Source organism: Eleutherodactylus coqui, chromosome 4, assembly GCF_035609145.1.
Source record: "Eleutherodactylus coqui strain aEleCoq1 chromosome 4, aEleCoq1.hap1, whole genome shotgun sequence".
Classification (NCBI taxonomy): domain Eukaryota; kingdom Metazoa; phylum Chordata; class Amphibia; order Anura; family Eleutherodactylidae; genus Eleutherodactylus; species Eleutherodactylus coqui.
Window position 1 is genome coordinate 240,900,444 of NC_089840.1, and position 16,503 is coordinate 240,916,946.

Sequence of the window (16,503 nt, forward strand, 5' to 3'; positions counted from 1 at the left end):
TCTCCCCTGCTCCCCGCCGCAACTCACCTGTCAGCTGCGGCGGCCCCCGAATCTTTAGGGACGAGCAGGGAGATACTCGGCTAAGGCACATTACTCGAGCGAGTAGTGCCTTAGCGAGTATACTCGCTCATCCCTATTCATTATACTTTTGGGTTCTGTAGAAAACTCACAAATAATTCTGGTAAATATGTATGCCCCAAATTAATCTGAATCTGAAATCAATATTTTAAACAAAACTATCAAAGGGATTTGTACGATCCAGGGTGGAAAGCTTATTGTCTGTGGAGATTTCAATATCATCCTGGATAGAGGGCTTGACTCTATTGGATACACTAAAAGGATTTCCCCAATTCTTGTACCTTGGATTCACAGAGAAGCTATATAGCAGTAGTGGCAAACCTACCGCACGTGTGCCAGAGGCGGCACGCAGAGCCCTTCCAGCTGGCATGCGTTGCCATCGGCCTCTCACCACTTTAATGAATACCGGCAGGGGCCGCGGCTCCCCTGCCGGTATTCACTCACTGCACTGCTAGCGGCGCTGATCCTGGCACACACTGTGACGTCAGTGTGCTGCCGGGATCCTCCTCTACCCTTTCCTGACGTCTCCTCTTAGGTTCCACGAGAGCAGGGGGAGGAGACATCCGGCAGGACACTAATGTCACAGTGTGCATCGGGATCAGCACCGAGTAGTAACGCTGAGCAGAGGAGGAGGGAGTTTCCATGGTGAGGAGGGGGGGGGGTAACTATGTGGGCCTCGGGGTGGATGGAGGGTTGCTGTGGTGTGTCACTATTACACTAGGGGCCACTGTGGGATGTCATTATTACACTGGGGGCCGCTGTGGGGTGCACTATTACTACTGGGGCCTGCTGTGGGATGTCACTTTAACACTGGGGGCTGCCGTAGGATGTTAATATTACACTGGGGGCTACTGTGGGGTGTCACTATTACTACTGGGGGCCACTGTGGGATGTTACTATTACTACTGAGGGCCACTATGGGCTGTCACTATTAGTCCTGGGGGCCGCTGTGAGGTGTCACTATTACTACTGGGGGCCACTGTGGGGTGACACTATTACTACTGGGGGCCACTGTGGGGTGTCACTATTACTACTGGGGGCGACAATGGGGTGTCACTTTTATACTAGGGGCTGCTGTGAGGTGTCAGTATTACCGCTAGGAGGGGGGTCACTATTACCGCTGGGGGGAGTCACTATTATTGCTGGGGGCGCTGGTGAGTCACTATTATCACTGGGAGGGGTTTACTATTAAGGCTGGAGTATGTTTATGTGGAGGAAATGGGCAGGGCTGTTTTAAAATAGGCAGCGTGCAGATTTTGACTGCTTTTTGGATGCGGAAATGCTGCAGAATTTTCCACAGAAATTTCCGCTGAGGACATTCTGCAGTATTTCCGCATCCAAAAAGCAGTCAAAATCTGCACACTGTCTATTTACCATCATTGCTCTATATGATACATTTAGATGTTTAAACTCTTTTTATAAATAATTTACATATTACTCTGCCTATAATTATGTGGGTCTTGGGGTGGATGGGGGGCCGCTGTGGGCTGTCACTATTACACTAGGGGCCATTGTTGAATGTCATTATTACACTGCGGGCCGCTGTGGGATGTCACTATTAAACTAGGGGCCACTGTGGGATGTCATTATTACACTGGGGGCCACTGTGGGGTGTCACTATTACTACTGGGGGCCGCTGTGGGGTGTCACTATTACTACTGAGGGCCACTGTGGGGTGTCACTATTAGCACTGGGGGCCGCTGTGGAGTGTCAATATTACTACTGGGGGCCACTGTGGGTGTCACTATTACTACTGGGGGCCACTGTGGGGTGTCACTACTACTACTGGGGGCCACTGTGGGATGTTACTATTACTACTGGGGGTCACAATGGGGGGTCACTATTAGTACTGGGGGCCACTGTAGGGTGTCACTATTACTAATGGCGGCCGCTGTGGGGTGTCATTAATACTACCTTGGGCCGCTGTGGCGTGTCACTATTACTACTGGGGGCTGCTGTGGAGTGTCACTATTACTACTGGGAGCCACTGTGGGGTGTCACTATTATACTGGGGGCCGCTGTGGGGTGTCACTATTACCGCTAGGGGGGACACTATTACCGCTGGGTAACAAAAATACATGATTTGCCATTAAAAGGTATCTTGCTGAGAACAATCACATTTTGCTCTATTGGCTAACACAGTAGCAAACTTTTTTCATTATAGCTGATTTAGCAAAATGAATGTAATGTGAATTAAAGTTAATGATTGCCACATCTGTACTTTCATAGATGGCTAAGTATTTGAATGCACAAGATATCCTATTACATCACCTTGTGCCTACCTCATTCTAAGTTAAAGGCTCAGTGTCTCATAAAGAAAGTATATGGAAACTTGTGAAACAACCCATGAAAATCTAGATTTAGATAAAGAGTTATATATATATATATATATATATATATATATATATATATATATATATATATATATGTGTGTGTGTGTGTGTGTGTGTGTGTGTGTGAATATATATATAGATAGATATATATATTGTGTGTGTGTGTGAATACATATATATAGATATATATATATATATATATATATATACATATGTATATGTATGTATAATATATGCGTGTGTGAATTTGTGGTTTATAAAAATAGATCAGTGATTATAGATCAGCTTTGCTTACCTGTAACAGAAGGTAGGTTCAAAGTCAGATGTGCGAAGATAAGTACTATAGTCAAGATCTCCATGTTGACTGATGAATAGGTGAGCAGCGCATTAGACTCCTTTATATAGGATAAAATGATTATGAAAAAATTATTACACAACGAGGAAACTGACATAATGTTGACATTTAATTAAAAGTATAATTTTTCCTTGTCTTGGGTTGAAGATGATGAGATGTTAAAATATCTTTACCTGTTGTCAGCGTAGTTTCCGTTGAATGATCACTGAACTGTTTTTTTTGGACAGGCTCCAGAAATGACTACAAGCTCTAGAGGAAGCTAACAACATAAAAAGATTTGCATTTCGGAACAATAATTTTACAACACTTCTTCTAACATCTACACAGTTATTAGTATCTATTGTTACTGATGTCATTTCACAAGGAGGTCATCAGGCTGTGTTAAATTCCAATGTGCTTTTCTTTTGTTACTGCAGTGATCATTTTCCCGGACATTGGGCACTTATAAGAATTGTACATACTTTAAAGTATTTTTCCACTACTTTTATTTTGAGGGATGATATTTTAGGTAGGTTGGGATCAATAGGAGCGTGCCTGCAGTTACAGGAGCCAGCCACTACACGGAGCTCGGCGCAGAGACTTCTGCTGCTTCAGCTCCGACCTCTGTGTATTTGTGGTGCTGACAGCATGCGCCTGCCCACTGGTAAGTATCACTTATGGACAGTTCAAAATGATTAAGAAAAATGGTTCATCAAACGAAATGTATACAGAACAGGCAAAAATGTTAAAAAAGAGATTTAACCCCTTGAGTGGCACGCCCGGAAAAGTTCCGTGACGAGCTCCACTGCTCATAGCAACATAGCCCGGAAGATTTCCGGGCTATGTATGACTATGGGAGCTGCAGAGCACAATGCCACAAGCTGTGACAGTGTGCTCTGCCTGCACAGACCCACAGAGAACAAAGCAAGGGCTTTGAAAAACCAGCAGAAGATATTGCCGACATGTCGGCAATGTCCTGCTTTGTTTACAGGTTGCCATAGAGACCATCGGCTTGTCAGAAGTAAGCCGATGGTCTCTGTGGCAGGGAGAGCTGGTTGTTAGCTGTCAGAGGACAGCTAGGTACCAGCTCTTACAGCAGAGATCAGAGAAAACCTCCGATCTCTGCTGTGTTAACCCTTTACATGCTGCAGTCTATGTGACTGCAGCATGTAAAGGGCTGTCACTGCAGCATGTAAAGGGCTGTCACCATCGGACCCCCGGAATGTGATCAGGGGTCCTGATGGGTCCCTGTGGAAGTCCCCTAAAGGGACAAAAAAAAAAAAAATTTTAAAAAATTAAAAAAAAAAAAAATTAAAAAATTATTAAAAAAATAAAAAAAACTCTTGTCTCCCTTACTTTGTAAAAAAATCAAAAATACAATCACACATGTGGTATCCATGTGCGTCGTAATGACCCAGAGAAGGAAGTTAATACATTATTTAACCCCTTAATGACATGGCCCCTTTTTTCTTTTTTCCCCATTTCTTTTTTTCCTCCCCCCTGTTTAAAAAATCACAACTTGTCCCGCAAAAAACAAGCCCTTATATGGCCATGTCAATGGAAAAATGAAAAAGTTATGGCTCTTGAGACGCAACTGCAAAATTAGTTGAAATTCAATAATTAGACCATTTTAAAAAACCTGCCCTGGTGGGCACGACAGGGTGGTAGGAAACCTGCCACTCAAGGGGTTAAAGGTTAGAGGTACCCCAAAATATTGGTTGACTCAGCTTATAATAAGGTTTTAAGGGAATATAGAGTTATCAACAACGAACATAAGAAAGTGGTTCCAAAAATGATCTTCACTTAAAGACCTCATTTATCACTAGATATAATTCTCATCATGCATCAGTTAAGAGTATTCTTTTGAAACACTGGGGGAGTCTCCAGAAAGATCCATTTTCAACTAATGTGATTTCAGATATTCCAAGGGTGATTTTTCACAGACATAAAACCCTAAAGAATATTTTGGCCCCATCCTGTCCCCACATTGGCCAATCTTTTGGAGGGAAATTAGGCCCCAACCACTTGGTGGGTGCTTTCCGATGCGGTGTTAAACAGTGCAAATATTGCCCGTAGATTCAGCAGGAAGAGGATAATCTTAGGATCCCAAAAGGACATGGTCAACTTGAAGCAGTTCTTAAATTGTGGAGCAAAATTTGTCATTTACCTTATTGAATGCCATGTGGTTTTAAGTATAACAATGAACATACGTATAAATGAACATCAGTTTAATATTTTGCATGGTTATATGAAATACGGTGTATCGTGGCATTTTTTTGATTTTCATAATAAGGACGTGTCAAAACTTCAAGTCACTCCATTAGAACATATACAATTAGGTTATTTTGCATGCCTTAAATCAAAGGAGATGTATTGGATTTTTTGATTGAACACTTTGGTCCCTAATGGTTTGAATGGATTTTTTAGAGAAAATTCATTTATCATTGAGAATTCTTATTTATTGATGTATTTATTTTTTAGTCCCCTCTTTTTAATATACAATGATGCCTTTTGATGTTTTCGGAACCATTTTAAATTTATGCATATTCTAGCTTTTATAGTATATTGTAGCATTGTGATTTTATAAATCTGTAGTAGTTCCAACTAAATGCAAGAGAATATGAGCTAATATTATGTTTGTTATGAATCCTTTATTGAAATAGTACTAAATTTGAGTGGTGTGTATTGCATAATCCATGGCACACAACATATTCTTGTAAATTTGTCCATCTTTCTGTATTGATGAAGTTGGTTGTATGATCACATGACCACTATGCACGTCATGATGATGTCATAACATTCACGGGCTTCATGCTCTCCATCCCAGACATAGTTGAAGGCATAATGCATTCCTCCGGTTAGCATGTCATGAATAGTGCGACTTACTTGTCCTGCTGTCTCTCGTCATCTAAACGCGACACCTCAGTTCCACAAGAGCATCACTTCAGTGTTATGGATGTGTCAATTACTGCAATTGTGATTCATATAAATGTTGAGTTTGTTCACTGTGTCCTTATGCTTGAAAAGGGTGTCTATGTGCCCTGAAATGCGTTGCATATGTTTGTCTGAAGATTAAAGTTATATATCTTTTGGAATATATCCCCCTGGGCTCTTTTGCACATTGTTCCTATTTGACCTTTGGGCTTTCAGGACAGGGTTTTGTTCTTGATTAACCTCTTCCACTCCATAAAAGTCATTTACTATTAAGTCATAATCCTTATGAGCACAGAGATCTTTTCTACTTTGACTATTTAGTATTGGAAAGGGAGTATTGTTGGGCTCCGTCCGGGGAATCTTCACAGCCGAGTGGGTGGGGGAACTGGCTGGGCAGGGGCTCATTAGACACAGCATAGGAGAGTGGCAAAATGTTTATTGCTTGGTTATTTATATATATACGTACTCAGAAAAGTGAAACTTTGGCTGAAGAAAAAGACAACAAATCTAGTAATGTTGTATGACAGTAATGTTATATGTAAAATGTTCTTCTATTTGTGCACAAAGTTTACTTCAATATCCTATACTTCAATACAGACATTAATTTCTCTATGAAAGTAAATTCATAAATTCCTTTTGAACATAAAAGTACAATACTGTTTTTAGAAGGGTTTATAATGTGTTGTAGGTCTGTATGTTATGTTACAGGTGGTAGATAGTTTTCTTAAGGCATTACACAGTAGTTAGGGTTCTTCCCCACTGCCGATTGATTTTTCTGGGATGCGAGAGTGAGTGAAAACGCATGATTTTGAAACCAATGATTTTTAATGGTTTCATTCTCATTTGCGATGTGTTCACTTACTTCAAGTTGTGATAAAAAAAAAGTCTATGATATCACCCATTGTTTGCAAATCAGCCCAAACTATACTAGATGAAAAAATGCAATACTCACCTAGCAAGTGTCGTCAGGGTCCCTCCCGCTGCTCTCTGGCACCTCTCCAGGCTTTCTATACACTGACAGATCATCTATTGCTGGTAGCAAGATTTGAGAATCCTGCCTCCACCAAGAGACTGCTGTGATTGGTACTCGGCGCTGGCCAATCAGAACCAGTGCTCGATGCACTAATCACAGCCATTCATTGACTGGTTCAGCCAATCAAAACTCGCCAGCTCTAATTGCCTGAGCCAGCGCTGACTCAGCCAATCAGAACTGATGCTCGATGCACTAATCACATCCATTCACTGACTGGCTCAGCCAATCAGCGCTGAGAACCAATCACAGCAATCTCTTGCTGGAGGCAGGGTTCTCAAAACTTGCTATCAGAAATAGATGATCTGTCAGTGCGCAGGAAGCCTGGAGCAGCGCCAGAGACCAGCGGGTGGAACCCTGACGGTGCCAGCTAGGGGAGTATTGCTTTTTCTTTTTTCAGCTTCCTTGGCTGCATTTTCAGCTGTGCTGAAAACACAGACAAAATGCTGGCATAACGGATGCCAGCGCTGCTGAAACCGCAGTAAACGCAGCATTGAAAAATGCTGCATTTCTACAAACGCCTGTGTGAGGGAGGCCTTGAAGGCCTCTTTACAAGCTACAAAACTAACTGAACATTTTCAACAGATTTCTCTCTTCTCAGACTTCATTCCCAATTTGTTAACAAAAAGAAGACAGTTCACCAAATATACAAAAATGTTAAGATATGAAAAAATCCCTTACAAGCGGGGCTTCTGTGTAAAACTTAAGATTTTCAAAAAAGAAGTTATCCACAACGTCTCATATGCCCCGCTTAGAAGGGACGAGCTGTCGGGCAAATGATACACGGCAGCTCGTCCCAGTAATGTTTGCTTCTACCCTACTACAGAGGTGCGAGTATCGCTGGCATCACTAAGGTGGAGCAGGACGGAGAGCGTTCACCCCCCACCCACCTTCATTAACAGTAAACAACTTTCATTCACTTGTCTGGTCACTGCATGCATTTATACGGAATTTGAATGATTCTGAAAGATAAACGTCCCATGTAAATGGGCCATTAGCTAAGTGGTCTCTCGCCCTTCCACAAAAGGAAAGTAGATCTTCAGCAAAGAAATGGCCTTCTTCTCTTAATCAGGAGTGAACTAAGGTGACCCAGAACCATTCTCCTAAAACCTCTTCTTGAATCACAGACTCTTCACTCAACTATAAGCGACATTCTTTTACATTATATTTTTAAATATTGACTTATTATAATTGTTCGATATTGAAAGATATTCCTGATTTTGAGTGAACATTTATTCTTCTATCTTCAGAATACACGCTTCATCCACAAAGTTGTAAGTTCTTGCTCCATTGGTATTCATTCCCCCCAGCTCAGGTGACATAAGTGTTCTAATGTAGCCTACCTAATGGTTCATGTGGAACCAGGACTAATGACAAAAAGATGGCATTTAAAATATCATCTCTGAATTTTAAGGTCCATGATTGTCCTTTAGAATGCTCTACGCTATGTAAAGAAATTACCAGACAAAAATGCAATATTTTCTATGCTCAAGAAACTCATCTAAACGCAAAAGACTGTGTTAGGCCTCGTTCAGACGAGCACGTTTTTTGTGCTACGTAGCAGTGCTAAAAAACACGCTTCTATAGGAACCAATATGCTCCTATAGCAGCGCTCACATGGACGATTGTTTGACAGGCTCAATCAGCACATCTAACAAAGATAGGACATGCAAGTGCAAACTCGCATGTCGGTTATAAGGTGCGGGAAAGGATAGGACATGTCCTATCTTTGCTGTGTGCTTTCCATAGGCTCCTATGGGAGCCTTGAAAGCATACAACCCGCACCTCGGAGCATTTGAATGGTCTACTTCATGGAACTTGAAGCAGCCCGTTCACGCGATCTCTTAGCGCTGATAGCAGCAAGATTTTCTCGTTGGTATCAGCGCTAAAAGAGTGCTCGTCTGAACGAGGCCTAGGAGTGAAAAATAATACTTTCCTAAACATTCACTTCTTACACGCTATTAATAAAAAAAGGTGTATTTATTGACGTTAAATGTTCTGTAGCTTTTAAATGTCTCACAGGAATTGCAGATGACGAGGGTACATATATTATTTTGTTGCAATGTAACAGCCTACAAAACATCGCTAATGTGAAGGAACTCATTGGAAAGCACGAGCTTCACATACATGTGATTTGTAGCGCTGTCGCATTGCGAGAAGATTGCGCAATTTTGTCACCTATGTGAAAATGGCCTCAATATCACTTAAGAACTTGATATCTAGTTGTCCTCTCTGCAAAGCTCTAATAAAGGATTATCCATGTGTTATCCGATCAATTGATCGTCTATGGTTAATCTCAAAGAGAAATGGGAACTTGTTTTAAAAATCTACATTTCAGACGACCAACAGTAGCATGCGTGTTCTTCAGTTATGTCAGTTTCTAAATATACAAATCACTTTGAAAATTCCCACAAAGTGTTATACAGATGGTACCTTACTCCTCAAATTCTTCACAATATGTCGCCTAGATCTTTCAATCATTGCTGGAGATATGATTCATTAAATAGTACCTTGATACATTGGTGGTGGGATTGTCCCTGTGTCTTCACTTTCTGGAGTTCAGTTTTCCAGTTAATGTCTCTTCTCCAGTTGATGTGTAATATCCAATTGCAGTCTACTGCTGCTTTGGCCTTACTAAGGACCAATTCCCCAACTGTTTTTGCACCCCTTTACTTCATATTTTGATTGCTTCAAGAACAACCCTAGCCTGTTACTGAAATAGTAACTTTATCCCTTCTATATCTGAGAAAATAAGATTAGGTAAGAACAACTTGGTTCAAATATACCAGGTAAAGTGCCTACTTTAAAAAAAAGAAATTAAGAAAGAACTGGACGGCTCGGCTTCAGAGCACTATGCCTACCCTTATATTTCACTGCCATTTTCCTTTATCGTATTATTCCGTCGCAGATCTAGCTGAAAATAATGGAAGAAAAAGTTCTTAATGCCGGGCAGACACTGGATGGACCCTATTATAGTAAATGGGGTCTGCCTGGCGCAGTTTCGTTCCATCCAGGGACGGAACAATTCGGCCATGGGGATTCCTCTTCCTGCTTCCCGATCGTTTCAGAAAAGCAGAATCCCTTTTGCAGATATAAAACTTATTTTCTGTAGAAACATAATGTTCAAATGTTCAATATTGTACTCAGACATAGCATTGACCCCTTCGACTTCTGGGTGTCTAAGCTGGCCAAGTGGCTGCTTTTGCTAGCTATTACACCCCCAGCTCTGCTGAACATCCTTTTTGGTAGCAAACTGGCAGTGGGGCAGACAAGCACCTCTAAAGCATGTTGTGCAAGCTCTAGCCACTGGTCGTGCTCAGGGGGCAGCGGGGGGCGAGGGGCGGCAGGGGAGAGCGGAGGGGAGAGTGAGAGAGATCTCTCTCTCCCTCTCCCTACCCCCGCCACCCCCCGAGCACGCTCGGACGAAAAGACAGATACTAGAGATGAGCGAGGCTCGCTCGAGTAATTGACCTTACCGAGCGTGTCCGCTCATCTCTAGACTGAATATTTGTTAATACTGCAAATACTAACCATTCATAAGCTGAGGATGCATTTATGCATAGTAAGGCTCTATTCCTATCTGCACTAGGGATTCCATTTTTCTACTCCGTTATGGGAATAGGAAAATGGAATCCCCTCGATGTATGGATGTGTTTCATAACAGAACAAACTGCACTGACCGGACCCCGATTGACTATAATGGGATCCGTTTGGTTCCTATACCTGTCTAGTATTTTTACCGGACAAAAAAGTCCTGCATGTACAACTTTTTGTCTGGCATTTCATGCTGGATCTGCACCGGAGACTCTGAACGGGCCTCGAACGCAGATAGGAATAAAGCCTAAGAACAAATGTACTTACGGCAAGCCAACAAGGAAATAGTCTTTATCAGGGCAATACAAAGGATTCTGTATATAGGTGTTTTGCTTGGAGTGTGAAAGTCTCCTTAATGTCTTCATTTACGCAAACAAGCTAATCCGGTATATTTATTCATCAATGCAATTAATACAATATGTAAAATATGTCACTCACAGAGAAGGAGTCTAGAGGTAAAAGGAAGATATTTGCCAATCCAAATATATTGTATGAACCAAAATAATCATGACTTACAAAATGAATTGGAATACCATTCCAGCAATAAGGATATTTGTAATTGTAAGGTCAGATTCAATAACTCTTCATAATTCATTTTTATTACATTTTATTTTCAGATACTTCTGTGTTTATCCTGTAGACCGGAGATTCATAACATTTTGTAAGTGTCTTGCAATTAAAATATTCAGCCACACTAAATAACATGAGAAGATGAGCTTATTCTCGGATATGTCTCTTATCCTAGTTCAGAGAGAATCACCCCCCCTTCCATAAAATATGATAATATGTGCCATCATATCAATATACCGGTCCTGTGATAGGACACTAAAGTGGGGACATAGGCCTCAGAGTGTTTCTGGTAGGACACTTCCAATGGTGCACACCAGATTATGAAGGGAGGTGTTATTCTCAGTGTTTGATTCATGTTTACCGTAGGTCAGAGAAAATCTGACCAACTATCTTGTGATTTTTATGCACATTTTTTTCTTTGTACTTTCTGGTTCTTTTTTAGGTGGTCCCCATTAGTAGCCTGCATAAACCCTTTCAGTTCCACTGTCGGACGTCTTTCAATTTACCGTAATCATTGAAGCCTCTACAGCTCTTATGTCAGAAGATGTCCAACAGGGTATACTTAGGCTAGGGTCACACTGGATGTATTCCCGGCGGAAATCTCGCGGTTTGGCCACAGTTAAAAAACGTGAGATTTCCGCCGGGAAAGCACTGCTTCAAAACTGGCGGCACGTAGCCGTGGGTTTTGGAGCGGCTTGGCCGCACGCTTTTCCGTTGCGGCACGTACTCCCATACAGGAGAGCGCGGCCGCAATGGGAAAAAAAATGGACATGCTGCAGCAGGGGAATCCGCGCCACAATGCCAGCTTTGCCGCGACAGATTCGTCATCACATGGCTGGCAAATACCGGGATTAGTGGTCGCAGGCAGACTTGCAGCGGTAAAATTCCGGACAGAATTTCGGTGGCAAATCCACCCTGTGTGAACCCAGCTTTACAGTGCTCTGCCAGCTGCTCCACTGCCTGTTGCTCTCTGACGCATCCCAGCATGTAGTTACGGGCTTTAGCCAGCAGTTGGTGCCATTGTATTGTGGCAGAAAAGGCAAGCCCCTTAGGAAATCCTGAATCCTAAAATGGATTGGAAATAGGGTTGCCACCTGACCAGTAAATCACTGGCCTGTCCGGTATTTTTCCCGCCAGGCCGCTGCCGGTATTTTTTTTCTACCGGCCCTATTACAGGCCGGTATTTTTTAATGTTTCCTGCAGGGAGATCCCAGATGGGCGGTCAGTGGAGGCCAGGTACACGGCCGGACTGTGGAGCTGACAGACGGCTTTGATCTCCTCATTAACTGGCGGCGCTCAGAGTAGATTCTCCTACATCCAGATATCCAGCTGCCATCTCCAAAGTTCAGGTGCTGCTAGTAGTGTATGGGCTACAGTGTACGGGCTGCTAGGAGGTCTTATGACGAAGAGTCAACTGACTGGACTGGAAAGGGCGGGGCTTATCATTAATGCAGCTCTATGGAAGAGGAAGCCGCTGCTGGGGTGTAATGAGGAGAGGAGAGGGAGCAGAGTGTGAGGAAGGTAATGAGGAGATGGAGGAGAGGAGAGGGAGCAGAGTGTAAGGAAAGTAACAAGGAGATGGAGGAGAGGGAGCAGAGTGTGAGGAAAGTAACAAGGAGATGGAGGAGAGGAGAGGGAGCAGAGTGTAAGGAAAGTAACGAGGAGATGGAGGAGAGGAGAGGAGAGGGAGCAGAGTGTAAGGAAAGTAACGAGGAGATGGAGGAGAGGAGAGGAGAGGGAGCAGAGTGTGAGGAAAGTAACAAGGAGATGGAGGAGAGGAGAGGGGGCAGAGTGTAAGGAAAGTAATGAGGAGAGGGAGCAGAGTGTGTGGAATAATAAGGCCCCCTGTCCACTGCCGTTGCGGAATATCGCCAGTGATATTCCGCAGCGGGGGAGGATGGAGGGGGGGCTGTTAGTTCTCTGCGGCGAGCCTATCTGTTGGAGAATCGCAGCATACCGCAATTTAGATCCAGCGAGCGAAGAATCGTTATGGTTCTCTGCTTGTAGATGCCACAGCTGCATTTTCCATAGCAACGCTATGGAAAGCGTTTACTGCGTTACCAGCCAACGGATTATCACCACGGGTAACGCAATAAACAATCGCCTGTGTTCTAATCTACTAATTTGAGTTTTCTTGTAACGCTATTATTTTTGAGTGCCTTACTTTATTTCAGCTACTCCATACTACTCTCCTTTTTTACAGTTGTTCTGGAGGCTCACAAGTGTCTCCTTTCATTTTTAGACAACTAGTATTATAAACATCCTCCTTTCAAGCCATTTGTAAAACTTTCCAAATGTTCTATTTTCTCATGGGTTCCTGATGAGTCGCTCTTGTGACGAAACCAGTAGAACCACGAACTGAACCGAGATCTGAATATGAATTAAATTTTGTAACTAAATCTGAACATTTAGCGAACCGACTTGCTGGTCCAACTCACTGAACTCAATATCCATGTTGAGTTTGAACCAGAATTCGATTCACCATCCAAACTACCGCATATTCTGGCATATAAGGCAATGGGCCGTATAAGATGACCCCCCAACTGTCGCCTTATACGCCTGGAATACGGTGTCAAAAAAAAAAGCAGTACTCACCTGACATCATTGAATGGCTGTGATTGGCTGACTCAGCATGAGTTAGCCAATCACAGCATTAGCTTTCTGGAGGCAGGGATTTCAAGCCTCATATCCAGAAAGCAAAGCTCTGTCGGGGACGAGGAGGGAGCGACAGCCTGCAGCAGCGCCGCAGAACGCCGGGGGAGGTGAGTACTACTTTTTTTTTTTTTGACACTTTTTAAAAATTTTTTGTATAGCCGGCATATAAGATGACCCCCGACTGCAGAGCAGATTTTTGGGGGTTAAAAGGTCGTCTTATATGCCGGAATATACGGTATTTCCTTACCTCTGGCTTCTCAGACTAGGGGTTAAACCGCTTTAGGTCATGTTATATGCTGACCCCACGCTTTTCTCGGTATACCCAGTCCTGAATATTCCTAAACAAAGGGGGTTATCTACTAGACCTCCAATGCCCCTATTTAAGCATTGCAACACCTCACACCTATGATGAGTCGTGCAGTCTCTATGTAAGATTGCTGAGTGATATCCTCCCGCATTGCCGTTTTTAACTTGGCAGGGTGGTTACTCATGATTCTGTACTTTTAGAGAGGTGGAGACATATATACATTGATTACCACCTCTTTTACGTTGGCAGAAATAAGTTCACACTGACACCGTAGTCATTATTACATAGGTGAAGGGGAGAGTTCTGTAGGCTGTTGTCAGCACCTTTATTGTAGGTGCTCAAGATAGTACATAGCCTACCGCTAGTGTATATAAACGTGGCTGATGCATTTTTCTCGCATCAGCCTCACTTGATACATGTTTGTTTGTCTTTTGCTACTGGTCCTAAAAAAACATATTTAAAGTTTTAAAATTGTAGTTAATAAAGGTTAGTTTTTAAAGGGGTCCTCTCCCGTGACACCAAGCAATCGCCCGTGGACAGGCAGCCTAAAGAAGAAAAAAAATGCTGTGATAAGCCACGTCCCCAAACCATGCGCCTTTTTTTTTACCATGGCCGGTATTTTTTTGTGACAAAGGTGGCAACCCTAATTGGAAAGAGGTAAAAATGGCATGGCATGTGAGTGCAAAGTGTTTTTTTTATGCTCTCATAGAAAATAACGAGCGATATCATCCAAAAATAGGTTATCGTCCAAAAATAGGAGATTTTTCTAACTCAGACTATTGGTTTTGAGAGAAAAATTGCTCATGTTTATTAACCTATTAAAATCCATTAGTTCTTTTCACGTTTGAGTTCTTCCCACCCTGCAGTGGGACAGAACTTGCTTGTTAAACTTGTCCATGTAAGTACAAGCTAAAAAAGGACACCATAGGATTTCACTCAATAAGAAATTAATGAGTAAATTGACAACTGAGTGTTACCAGCTTGATGAGTCCCAGCACACTCTCACAATGTCCAATTAGTGCTAACAGTATTAGGTCGGCTGCACATGGGCGTAAGCGCATATACACTTGCTATCGTGAGGCATATATGTACAATGCAGGGCACTCGATCGCGAGCTATTGCACCCAGATTGGTGCATGTTACTGTACTCTATTACACTACCAGGACCTCTCACATCGTTGTGGTCGCAGCGCATTATGTTTGAGTAGGCGGACCAACCTACTTAGTAGGCAGGGTATCTGACTTGGTAAGCAGGTCAGCTAACTTGTAGGCAGGGTCACTTGACTCCGTAGGTGGGTCAGCTGCCCTAGTAAGCCCATGTGGCATTGTTTTACCCTGCAAAATCACGCAGTTTCGTGTAGGACTTCGCGAAGGTAGGGGCCTTCGGTGTGCATTTGCGCCCGAAAATAGAGCATGTCACATTTTTTTTTCCTTGCCCTTGGGGAAAAGAGTAAGGAACCCATTGAAAGTCATGAAATCAAAGGGTTCTATTTGCTGCACATTGTGAGTGCAGATTTTGGGTTGTGTGAGGCCACTCTAAGACTATGTAGGGACACACCCATTTGATAAGGAGAATAGTAACACCAAGTTTTCAGTTTACTTATAAATTTCTAAGAGAAGTAACAGAGGAACGGCACAACACAGAGTTTATAAGAAAAGATGCACTATAAGTGTTATTTTAAGGAGTATGGAAGTATTTATTAAAAAATTGTTTGACACAAGATCATCACCTACCAGGATTATTGTGCTTGAGAAAGGAGCTTTTTTCAGCTCCGAAACGCGTTGCACCTTACTGTTTTATTCAATAAATATCCTTATACGTCCCCATCTTGGGCTGATTCCCTTCACTCCAAGAGCTAGCCAACCACTGCATAAGTCTCCTGTGAGGTCACCCTGAGCGCAGGATTGTTTTTTTTCGTTCTTTCTCATTTTATATTTATTAAAACAGATATGTCAGGACAGATGGAAGCTCCTCTTTAATCATCCAAAAATAGGGCATACAGTGATTTTTCTAACCTGGAATATTGGTCCGAGAGAAAAATCACTTGTGCATTAAACTATTGAAATCCATAGATTCTTTTCATGTTTGAGTTCTATCCATACATAATTAGATGCAATCACAACCAAAAAAAATCCCAAAATTTAAAAATGTTCTTTTATTAGATATGCATTTATTTCCCTACTAAATATAAAATAGAAAGAATAATAAACCGACCAACCTAAGTTGTGTCACTCTACATAAATATAAGCCACAATGTGTAAATTACCAGCTCTTAAGAAAACAATACATATGTAAAAAACTCTCAGAGATGTTCCACTCATGATTTCGCAAAGCACTCTCAAGGATAAATATATTTGACGAACAGTCACATCTTCCAGAGAGAGCGAGGTTATAGCAGATGGACTGACTGCCTGCCAGGCACACCTTGAGGCCAATGGGGTTGCCTTTGAATCCGTGTTACAACTCACGTAATTCATCCTCACACAGAAGTATTTCTCCTTTGGCAAATATTCCTGCAACTCACCATAAGCACCATGAGCAGTAAAATGGCACCGCAATATGCCAACCTTTTCATGGCAAAACTGGTGAGTGACTTTCTGGCCTCCTGCTTCAGCAAACCATTGGCCTAATTCCGCTACAGTGATGACATCATAATCATCTGGACCA

At 42.4% G+C, this 16,503-nt stretch overlaps 1 protein-coding gene across 1 annotated transcript in view; it reads right to left on the reverse strand.

Moving 5' to 3' along the window:
• SPADH (spermadhesin family member) overlaps positions 1 to 4,908 on the reverse strand; it is a 46,455-nt gene extending 41,547 nt beyond the window's left edge. The window contains exons 1-2 of the mRNA XM_066601678.1: positions 4,768 to 4,908; positions 2,707 to 2,806 (exon numbers count right to left, since the gene is read on the reverse strand). Coding sequence (XP_066457775.1) covers positions 2,707 to 2,806; positions 4,768 to 4,908 — 241 coding nt within the window. The remainder of the gene's footprint in view (positions 1 to 2,706; positions 2,807 to 4,767) is intronic.
• Between the last annotated feature and the right edge of the window lie 11,595 nt (positions 4,909 to 16,503).